Genomic DNA, 12,623 nt, shown 5'->3' with positions numbered 1-12,623 from the left:
AAAAATTTTAAAAAAAAAAAAAAAAAAAAAAAAAAAAAATGCAAAATGAATAATTACCCAAAGGTATTAAAATATGAATATATATATATATATATATATCTTTATATATGTATTTTTTTGTTTGTTTGTTTGTTTGTTTATTTATTTATTTATTAAATTAAAATACAGATCCATTTTTATCATAACGAAAGTATAAAATAATATACGTATATATATATCAAATTATACATGCTTTTTTTTTTTTTATTACATGTCACAAATTGTTCTTAAAATAATTTTATATACACCTTTTAATTCTTTAGGTACCTCTTAAAAATTGGAATGTATTTAAAAAGAATAATAAGGCGTAAAAACCAAAAAAAAAAAAAAAAAGAAAGAAAAACTAATGCGTTATTACCTTTTTTATCATTTTTTTTTATTGTTTTATTTTAAATATTTTATTTAATGAGTAATTCTCCTTTATTTTTAAAGTTATACACCTTTCGTTTTTTAATATGAAAAAGAAAAAAAAAAAAAAAAAAAAACTAAAAATTAAAAAGGAAAAATAATATATTATATATAATAAGCCACATATATATATATATATATATTTTTATTTATTTATTTAATATATCAAAAAAATAAAGTGATTTTTTAAATAAACCCTTGAATATACAAAAATATATATTCATTTGTTGGCTAATTTCTTTCTTTATTTCTTTATTTCTTTATTTGGTGATTTTATTTTTTATTTTTTATTTTTTATTTTTTTTTTTTTGTTATGTTATTAATTGTTTGATGTATGATGTAGCTTTTAATATATCATCATTATTTATATTAAAATTAAGGAGTGTAGAATTATATTCGATCCTGATGTAGTCATTTATATATTTCTCAAAAGATATTTGTAAATTTGTTACATCTGTATTGGTTAGAGAGAAGGATATAGAAATATAAAGGATTAAGAAATGCTTATAATTTTTATTTTGTAACTTTTTATAAATATTTATTAAATATTGTAAATCTGTTTGTATTTGTAAAAGGATATGTGTATTTATATCTTTTAAATTATGTATAGAAAGAACATAATTTTCTTCAAAGAGTAATAAAAGTTGTTCTAGTAAATGTTCACATTTATGTTCATATAATATTTCCATATAAACAAAAATGGTGTCTACAATAAAACAAATATATTCATTTGGATCTTTATGATTTCCCTTTTCATGTATATCTATATTATTATCTTTTATATTTTCTTTTATGTCTTTTACTTGATTATTTTTATAATATGTTATGAAACTATTTATATATTTATTAATATAATCATATATTGGAATTAATGTAAAGTGAATAATATTCTTCAGAATTGTATTTTTTATTTCATTCAATTTACATAACGATGATTTTAAAAGTTGTTTTCCGCATTCATGTGTATCTATATCTTCAATGTTTAAAGATAAGTTTGAAAAGATATCTGTAATGTTTTTATTTGAAGATATATTATCATTCTTATGCACTTTGTTTTTGTTCGTATAATTATCTGTGGTATGTTGGCTATATGTTTGATTATTATCTTCCCCATCATTTTTGACATTATCATTTCTATGTTCACCTTGGTCATTCCTATTTGTATTTTCTTGTTCATTTAAATTTTTATTTTCTTGTTCATTTAAATTTTTTTTTGGAAATGTGTGCTTAAAAAAGTATTGATGTATTTGACAAATATTTTTATCTATTTTATGTGGATAATTAAATATATTATCGTTTTTTTCGATCATACATTTTGATATGATATTAAAAACATTTTTAGACTTGTATGTAGCATAAGTCTTTTCAAAAAGATAAGCACCAAATGATTCATAATTATTTATAATATTGTTGAATATGTTTAAAGATTTAAGAAATATGTTTATAATATTTTTAACATATTCACATACTTCATTGGATTTATAAAAATCTTCTTTCATTTGTATTGATACGTAGTTCATATTATCATACTTATTATTGTTATTATCATACTTATTATTATTATTATTATTATTATGATCAAGATTGTTCGGTTGTTTTGATTTTTTTTTATTTTTGATTTCTTCCTTTATATTATATATAATTTCATACAATATATTATACATATTAATATATAATAATAAAAATTCTGTATCATGTTTATATATAAAATTAAAATAAAGAACAAACGAAAAGAAATAGGAATGAAATATATCCTTATTATTAAGTTCATTGCATTTCTTTTCTATTATATTCTTTATATCATTTTGAATGTCTGAGAAATATAAAAGCAATTTATTTTCTGTAATAAAATTTGTACGATCAAAATGATTTACTTTTAAATTTATATTTACAAATACATTCAAATCAAAAGATACATAATTTATTATACTTATTAAATATTCATCAACTATACATTTATTTATAAAAGAACATTCTTTTAAAACGTTGTTAAATATTTTTTTTTTCGAAAGGAAAAATGAACTATTACATAATGTTTGTAGACTAACTTTTAATGATTCCATAATATTATGTATAAAATTTTTTTTTGTTGCTTTCTTATAATTTATATTTTTATCATTAATAATATTCTCTTCTACATTTTGATAGAGCATATTCTTTTCATTCATATTAGAAGATTCATTTATTATGTTCATTATAATCTCTGAATCTTCTATATAATGACATATAACATCTATGCTCTCCACAAAAAGCTTTATATAAAAGAAATCAACATAATTATCTCTAATATCTGAGCTCCAATCATATTTCTTATTCTCATAATTTTTTTGCACCTTTGTCATATTTGAATCGCATTCTGGTTTCACATTATTATCATTATTACCATCATTACCATTATTATCATTATTATTATTATTACCATCCTTACCATCCTTACCATAATATAAAGAATATTTATATACCTTACTATGCTCCTTATTATCCATATATTTATTAACATTTTTGTATGTTTGCGTATTTTTATTTTTATCATCGTCCATTTTTTGTTGCTCAAAAGTTAAATTATACAAATCGTCGTCATTAAATATTTCCCCGCTTTCTCTTACGACAACAGACTTATCCTCATAAGGATAATTATTATAATAATTATTATAATAATTATAATTATAATTACTTTTGTTCTTATTATTATTATTATTATTTTTTATTTTTTCTTCCTTCTTCACATCAAATCCATGCTGTGTTCGGAATTTAGTTTGCTCCATATTATATACTATGTATATAATATTTACAATTATATTTTGCATGGTGTCACTTTTTTCTTCAATAAAGGTAATGAAATACTCGTAATAATTAATTATGGCGTTATATAAAAGGATATGTTCATCTGATTGTACAAATTTAAAAAATGTTTTTGTAAAATTTAAGATTATAAAATGAACCATTTTTTTTATTAATTCATTAATTAAGAATTCACATGTATAATTTGTTGTTTTTTTTGATAGAAAACTCAAATATATGTCATATAAATCTACAAATATTTTTAATATATCATTAAGTGGAATATCTATATTTTCTATGATATATATAGATAATATATCGTTTAATATATAAAAGAAATCATTAAAGAATTTATTTGTATATAAAGATATGTCATGAGAACATGATGTTTTAATATAATTAATTATATCTTCATTTTCATTAATATATATTAAATGCTTATGTAATAATTTTATATTCTTTATTTTTTCTTCAATATTTAATTTTATATTATAAGATGTTAAAAATAATTCATTGATTTCATTCTTTATCATTGGATAACATTTTAAAAATGTTAACCCTCTCTTTATATTTTCTAATCTTTTCTTCTCTTCAATACATTTTTTTAACAAGTTCTCAAAATCCATATTATGTAATTCTTTCTCTTCAAAATATTCATCTTCACTACACACATCGCTAGAATTATATGTCTCCTCTTTTATCTTATCATTCATATTTTCATATAACTTATCTATATTATTATCATCTATATATTTATTATCATCTATATATTTATTATCATCACTTTTTATTATAGAATCAGAAGGAAAAGTTAAAGTATCTCTATCCATTTCATTTTCTTTCTTTACGTTCTCATCATCCATATTATATTTTTTTTCAAATCTTTCATTTTTATCATCTTTTTTGCCTGACTTGTTCATAATTTTTTTTTTTTTTTGTTTCTTTTTATTTATTATATCCATATCAAAAAGTTGTTTAACAATATCATCTGTATGTATCTTTAAATGTTTGATTCTTTCTTTAAGATTTTGTGTTTCTTCATTTATCTGTTTGTTTAATTCTATTTTTTTAATCGTAATATTATCCTTCAGAAATGTAACTTTTTTCATAATTTCATTATCTTCTCCTTCTTTTATTACCGACCCAAAACATTTCTTGAAATAAGCTTCGCAATTATGTTCATACCAATCATGTTTTTGTGTTCCTATGTTATTTTCCATTAGTACAAATAGAGGTATGTGTGTGTGGCATATATATTTGGCAATTTATTAAATATACACAATAAATAAATAAATAAACACATACATATATACACATATATATATATATATATATATATATATATATATATATATATATTTATTTATATGTTTAATCTCATTTCAGGAATGAACAAAAAAAAAAAAAAAAAAAAAAAATGACAAAATGGCAAAATGACAAAAACGCATATATGTATATATACATATATATATATATATATATATTTATATGATAAAATATATACTTAAAAAATTAAAATAATAAAAAAATTATACGTACATATTTTATGTAACTAATAATATGAAAAAATGTTGTAAAATATTGAGATATTATCTTATAAGAGTAAAATAAAATAACCGTAAAAAATTCTTTACTCATATATGTAAAGAAATATATCATATGTGTATTTTATTGATTATTTTATTATATATATATATATATATATATATATATATATATTAATATATATTAATATATATCATAAATTCCTTAATTTTGAAATTTTAATTTTTAATTGTTCTTTTTTTTAAAATTTTAGTAGAGACATTAAAAAAGAGAAATTATTAAATATTGATTATATATAAATATATATTAATATAAAAATGTATTTATTATATAAATATATATATTTTTTGTAATGACAAATGGGTTAAGCTTATCGCCATTTTTATTGTATTTAAAAAAGAAAAAAAGAAAACCATCAATTAAAAAGGATGAAAAAAATGAGTAAAAAAAAAAAAAAAAGATGATTTTAAAATTTTTTTTTTTTAGTATCCTTTTCTTTTTATACGCAAAATGTTATACTATAAAGAAAATAAGAATTGTCAAAAATAATGTTAAAATAATTAATAAAAATAAGTCAGATTGGTGTATTAGGAAATATAAAAAAATCTACAATTATAACAAAATTAAGGTGAATTTATCTAGTGAATATAATTCTGTAAATAATAAAACGAAGGACCAAAATAATATTAGTAAACACATTAAAGAATTGTATATAAAAAATTATATAAAGATTAAAAATACTTTTATACATATAAAAAACATTTTAAAGAATATAAAAGAAAATTTATTTCAAGTAACATTCAAAAAACAAATCATTATATCTGTAGCTTTCTTCTTTTTACATTTTTATTTACTCTCTGAACATTTTTTAATTTTATTTCCATATCAACTAATACCTAATCATTCAAATATTTTAATGAGCTTAGATATAAACAATACACTTTTTCTTTTATCGACACTTTATTTTTTAAAAGACATAAAAACAAACTTTCAGACATTTAGAAATAAATTAAAATTAAATAGATTTGTACTAGAGCTACAGGAAAACAAGAGAAAAAATATTTTGTCTATATCGGTCTTATTAATTGCTTCATACATTTTATCAGGTGACAAAAGAAAGATTAAATATGCATAACAAAATGTATAAAAAAAAAAAAAAAATATATATATATATATATATACATATAGAGGTAACTTTTATTATTTTTTTTTATTTTTTTTTATTTTTTTTTATTTTTTTTTATTTTTTTAATTTTTTTTTTTTTTTTGTTAGGTTATGCCTCAATATATACGGAAAAAGTTTTAAGCATCTTAAAGCTGGCGAATATTACATTTAATGAAAATATTATAAAATCACTACAGGTAATTGAAAAAAAAAAAATTCAACAATATATACACATATATATATATATTTATTTATATGTGGTCCCATATTTATTCAGATATATTTTTTTTTTTTTTTTCACAGATTTTGACAGGGCATTTTATTTGGGTATTTTGTAGTTATCTTACTTTTCGCAATTTATTATACCCTTATTTTAAGAATAACAAAAGCAATTTAAATTTTCGATATACAGACAGATGGTGTTTTAAAGTGATATATGGATATTTATTTTCGCACTTTATATTTAATATAGTAGATATCTTTAATAATTTCATTTTAAATTATTTTACAAGTGATGATATATATTCTGATAACAGCATAGATGAAATTGTACATGAGAAAGAATTTTTTTCGACATTTCTATGTATTATAAGTCCATGTTTCAGTGCTCCATTTTTTGAAGAATTTATTTATCGATTTTTTGTTCTTAAAAGTTTAAATTTATTTATGAATATTAATTATGCTGTTACTTTCTCATCGTTATTTTTTGCAATACATCATCTTAATATATTTAATTTAATACCCTTATTTTTTTTATCTTTTTTTTGGTCATATATATATATATATACAGATAATATTCTTGTCACAATGTTAATACATTCCTTTTGGAATATTTATGTTTTTTTAACGTCACTGTACCATTAATTTTTTATTCACAAAGAAAAAAAAAAATAAAAAAAATAAAAAAAATAAAAAAAATTAAATAAAATGAAATGTAATGAAATGAAATGAAAATTATTAATATTTATATTAATATTAATGTTCATATTAATAATTTTGTTTATATATATATATATATATTTATACATAGTTTATATTTTTATTTATTTACACATATTTTACCTCATTGCTTTTAAAAAATATAAAAATTTTATTTTTTCAAATAATATTTAGAATTTTAAATATTTTCTACATACGACATAAATTGTTTTAAAAATAAATAATAACAAAATCCATATTTTATCACATCTGTATTTCAAATTTATTCATATGTGTTATATACAACAATACGTAAGAAACCTTTTTTTTTTTTTTTTTTTTTCTTTTGAATAGTTTCTCACGCTATATATAACTGATATGTTGTTTAAATTCTGAATTATCCAAAAATAAATATAGGATATTTATAATTCTCAAAAGTATATTATTTTAATCATTATAGAAAAATAAAACATAAAATATATATATATATATATATATATATATATATATATATATGTATATACTTATAAATAATATATTTGTAACCTTTTTTATATTAATAATGATATTTATCATTTCGGTAAAAGCATAAAATAAGTAAATACATACATATATATATATATATATATATATTATAATAGTAATAGCTAGCTGTGTTTATTTTGTTCTGAACAATTCAGGCAAAATATATATATTTTTTATTTTTTTTATTTTTTATTTTTATTATTTTTATTATTTTTTTTATTTTTTGTGGGGTTTCGTTGGGTATATATGAAAAAGACTGATTATCTACACAAGGTAAATTTTTTATTATATGCGATTTGTTAAAAAGAATGAAAAGTTTGTGTAACATTATGTGTGTAGCAAAATTAAGAAGTGGCGTGAGAATAAAAGCTATAAATCAAATTTTAGAAAATGGATATTTTTTAACCTTCAAGAAACATGTGTCTGTATTAGCTAACGAATTAAGAAGTGGAAATATATTTTTACACAATGATAAATATTGTGAAGTAACAGAACAAAGACAAATAAAACAAGGGAGATTAGCCACAACGAATATGGTAAAATATGAAAATTGTATTTAATCATTATAATAAAGTGATCTTTAATAATATATACCACATAATACAAAAAAAAAAAATATATATATATATATATATATATATATATATATTATATATATGTATGTATGTGTATATATGTGTATATATGTGTATATATATGTGTGTGTTTATTTATATATATTTATTTCCCCCCCATTTTTTCATTTTATTTTTATTATTTTTCCTTAACACTTTAGATATCATACATCGATTTAAGCACATTGAAAAGCGCTTCAGTAAAGTTCGCTTGTCAATCGAAAGTAGAAAAAATAGAACCAATAAAAGTGAATGCCCAAATACAATACACTGATAAACAAAAAAATTTAGTCGTATGCTTAGATGAAAATTATGAAGATTTGGAAATTCCTTTAAACATATTTGGGATATCTGAAGAATATTTAGAACCAGGTTTAAAAATAAGTGTTTATAAACATGAAGAAAAAATAATAAAGGTTAATTTACCTGCATCCTTATTAGCAACTTTGAGAAAAAAATAATTGAACTAATACTTTTTGTTATTACAATTGGTATGTTTTTTTTTTTTTTTTTTTTTTTTTTTTTTTTTTTTTTTTTTTTTGTATTTCTATATTTTTGTATCAAAAATTTTAAATAAAAAAATAAAACTTGTCCACTACATAAATATATAATATATATATTTGTGCAATAAATACATTTTTAAATTAAAAATAGTTGGTCTTATTATGGTTTTTCCTATGCATATAAATATATGACTAACAATTTAAAGTCTTTTACTTAAAATATCATGACACATATATATATTATATGTATGTATGTATTTTATTATTATTATTTTTTTTTATAAATAAATACTTTTTTGTGTAGCATTATACTTATATAATAGAAATGTTATAATTGTTGAAGAGGAAAAAAAAGAAAAAAAATTTTAATTTATATGTAAAAATATTTAAGGATACAATTATATATATATATATATATATATATATATATATATATATATATAATATCTATAAATATAATATTATATAAAAATTATTTATATGGTAGTCTCTATAATAAATCTTATTATATATTCTTGAGTCCTTTAATGAATTTCTTTTCTTTTCTTTTTTTTCTTGAATATAAAATTACATATAATATTCCTTAAAAATAATAAATATGTTCGCAAAATATAAATGTATAATTTTTTTTTTTTTAAGAACAAAGAAAGATGAAATTAAATGATACAATAATGTATATATATATATATATAATATATATATAATATAGTTATAAATAAATATATTATATATGAACAATAAATTTCAAAAAATAATATATACTATATGTATATATTATATATATATATATAATATGTAGTATACATAAATAAGAAGTTTTCCAATAAGAAAAGAGAAGAAATGAATATATAAATGAATAATATAAAATATATATATATGTTTATATGTATATATTATATGGAATTTTATTTTTTCTTTTTTTCTTTTTTTTTGTCCTTTGTATGATATTTTTAAGATGTTTGAAAATATATATATTAATATGATTAATTATAATTTTTAATATATGATATATATATATATATATTTATAATAGGAATTGTTATAATAAAATATTCCTTCATGTTACTGTATATATATATATATATATATATATATATATATATATATAATATATTATATTTTTTTATTTTATTTTAATTTATTTTAATTTTTTGAACTTCTTATTCTATTAACCCGACATGAACTGCTTACTAAAAATAGTATGCACGTTTTTTTTTAAAGAACATATTATTGAACATAAATATGAAATATCATAACATTGTAAAATATATTTTAATAAGATGTATTTGTTCATATTTGTAATGATATATATAATTTTTAAAGAACATATTAATTTGTAAAATTATAGTATTATAATATTATCAAATAAAATAAAATCATTACTTATATATATATATATATATATATATATATATATATATGAGATAATTAGATTATGTAAAGATATTATAAGGAACCATATATCTTCTAAACAAGGCACGTTTGAATATATCTATTTGTATGATAGTTCTTTATATATATATATAAAGATATATAAAGATATATAAAAATATGGAACCATTTTTTGGTATACACACCTAATTATATAATATATATATATATATATTTATATTTATATTTATATTTATATTTGAGAAAAAAAAAAAAAAAAATTATGTAAATAGTATGCCATTTTATATAAATAAAAATATAAACCTTTTTAATGTCTATAAATTATTTCATAACAAAAAAAAAAAAAGTTGGATGATAATGATTCCTCCTATTAAAGATAGAAATAATTATAATAGAAACGTCTCCTGGAGTCCTGAAAAAAAGTGTACGAATCAAATTAAAAAAGAAATTATACATGATGAAAATAAGATAGATCATAATAATAATATGGATGATATATCTTATAAGAATAGTAATAATGAAAATGTTCCTAATCATAACATTACTCATTTTAATAATAACATAATATGTAATCATTCTAGTACCAAAAATTATAAAAGAATATTATTAATAGAAAAATATACAAAATATGATAACTTAAAAAAGCTAGGATATAGTGATGAATATATTTTAAAAAATTTTTTGAGAGTATATATATCTCATTTTACCCATACACTTATAGTAAATAATATTATTCATTTATTAAGAATAAAATATAAAGCTCATGTTTCAATATTGAAGGCTTATAAAAAAAATATCGAAAATATATTTATCAGTAGTTCTAGTGTATTCGCTCCGGATGCTATATTCAGCGTGGGTTCGTATCAAAATAATACACCTTGAGAAATTTTATGCACATATATATAAATATATATATATATATAAATATTTATTTATGTATTTATTTATTTATGTATTTATTTATTTATTCATTCATTCATTCATTCATTCATTCATTCATTCACTTTTCATGTTAATATTTCTTTATTTATCTAGGGGGTGATGGTACGTATCTCGAATCTGCTCACATTATAGCGAACAAGTACTCGATCGACAAAAATGCACGAAGAGAAAACAAAAGAATTGAACTAGTAGGAATAAATAGTGACCCTAGAGGTTCTGAAGGCAAATTATGTTTGGACTATTTTATAGAAAATAATGAGAATGACATGGATTGTTCATATGAATCATTTGAAGAATTTGAAAAACTATACAATAAGAGAAGTAAGAAGAAGCATTTTATTTTTACAGATGTAAATAATTTTATAGATTATTTAAAAAAAAATGGAGATAAAAAGAACAAAATAGATATGAAGACTGTGTTGGATATAAATAGATGTATGGATACAGATCCTTGTGATGATATAAGTTCTTGTGAAAATATAGATAATAAAGAAATTTCGTCACAGGTGGAATTATGTTCATTTAGAAAAATAAATACCATAGAAGATATTGTAAGAAATAATAGTTTGAGCTATAATGGATTGGAAGATGAAGAAGACAATTGTAAAAATGGATATGATAAGGAGGTTGATGTGTATAATAAAACTAAAGATATGGACCAACATAATAATAATAATAATATTAGTAGTCGTAGTAGTAGTCGTAGTAGTTGTAGTAGTATACATAATAATAAGATTAAGAATATGGAAGATCATGGTATATTATCTTATAATACCTACATTAAAAATAAGGATAATTTAATTATTAGCATAAAAGAATATATAAATAACACACTACGTAATTTTTTTGAATGTAATAAACATCAAAAAGTATATAGAAAATATATAACGGTTGTTATTAAGAAATCGAATGAAGGTGAAATAAGAACATATAAAAGTATAAATGAAGTATATATTTATGAAGCTATAAAAAATAATATATGTACATATATAAATATAGATAATAAAGTTGTAAAGAAATTAAAAAGTACAGCTTTATTAATTACTAGTGGGACCGGTTCCACTGCGTGGGCTTATAATATAAATAAAATTGATAAGAAAAAAATGAAATATATTATTGATGAATATATAAATATACAAAACGATACAATAAAACAAAATATAAAAAATATAAATCTAGATCTATTTTCAGAATATATTAATAATTCTATATGCTTCAATCCAAATAGTATATATATGAAATGTATTGTTAAAGAACCTGTTGAAAATAGTGTATACGATTCAACAGATCATATATATAATTGTAGGTATATTGATATAAAAACATGTACAAATAATACAATTGTTTATATAGATGGAATATACAACATTAAAATACAACCAAATGATTCTATTATTCTCCACATAAAGGATGACGACCATATAGTAACATATAAATGAAAATATCAGAACAAAACATTTATAAATAAATAAATACATACATATATATATATATATATATATATATATATATATATATATATGTATATTTTTTAATATCAACATTGTAATTATTCATTTTATTATTTATTATTTTTTTTTTTTTTAAATATTTCTTTATTAATCTACTAATTTATTCACATAATTTTTTTAATTTTTTTAATGTTTTGTATTTTTTTTTTTTTTTTTTTTTTTTTTTAAAAATTTATTAATTTTGTTTTTTTATAAAAATTTTAAAAAAAAAAAAAAAAAAAAAAAAAAAAAAAAAATTAAAATATTTTTTAAAAAAATAAACAAAAAAAATTTAAAAAAT

At 18.1% G+C, this 12,623-nt stretch overlaps 4 protein-coding genes across 4 annotated transcripts; 3 read left to right on the top strand and 1 right to left on the bottom strand.

Annotated features, from left to right (window-relative positions):
- Positions 1-758: 758 nt before the first annotated feature.
- Positions 759-4,448, bottom strand: PRSY57_0911600 (hypothetical protein; the record flags this gene model as incomplete). Its single annotated transcript, XM_012907356.2, has 1 exon — positions 759-4,448. One exon carries the CDS (start codon positions 4,446-4,448, stop codon positions 759-761), a length of 3,690 nt encoding a protein of 1,229 aa, XP_012762810.2.
- Positions 4,449-5,233: 785 nt separating this feature from the next.
- Positions 5,234-6,802, top strand: PRSY57_0911500 (protease, putative; the record flags this gene model as incomplete). Its single annotated transcript, XM_012907355.2, has 3 exons — positions 5,234-5,879; positions 6,047-6,135; positions 6,242-6,802. 3 exons carry the CDS (start codon positions 5,234-5,236, stop codon positions 6,800-6,802), a joined length of 1,296 nt encoding a protein of 431 aa, XP_012762809.2.
- A 908-nt stretch (positions 6,803-7,710) lies between these two features.
- On the top strand, positions 7,711-8,456 carry PRSY57_0911400 (hypothetical protein; the record flags this gene model as incomplete). Its single annotated transcript, XM_012907354.2, has 2 exons — positions 7,711-7,917; positions 8,157-8,456. The coding sequence occupies 2 exons, from the start codon at positions 7,711-7,713 to the stop codon at positions 8,454-8,456; spliced, it is 507 nt and encodes a 168-aa protein (XP_012762808.2).
- A 1,707-nt stretch (positions 8,457-10,163) lies between these two features.
- PRSY57_0911300 (hypothetical protein) lies at positions 10,164-12,271 on the top strand (the record flags this gene model as incomplete). Its single annotated transcript, XM_012907353.2, has 2 exons — positions 10,164-10,545; positions 10,926-12,271. 2 exons carry the CDS (start codon positions 10,164-10,166, stop codon positions 12,269-12,271), a joined length of 1,728 nt encoding a protein of 575 aa, XP_012762807.2.
- Between the last annotated feature and the right edge of the window lie 352 nt (positions 12,272-12,623).

The sequence above is a fragment of the Plasmodium reichenowi genome, chromosome 9 (genome assembly GCF_001601855.1).
Source record: "Plasmodium reichenowi strain SY57 chromosome 9, whole genome shotgun sequence".
NCBI lineage: Eukaryota > Apicomplexa > Aconoidasida > Haemosporida > Plasmodiidae > Plasmodium > Plasmodium reichenowi.
The sequence above is the reverse complement of the archived record's forward strand: the minus strand, read 5'-3'. Positions and strand labels throughout refer to the sequence as shown.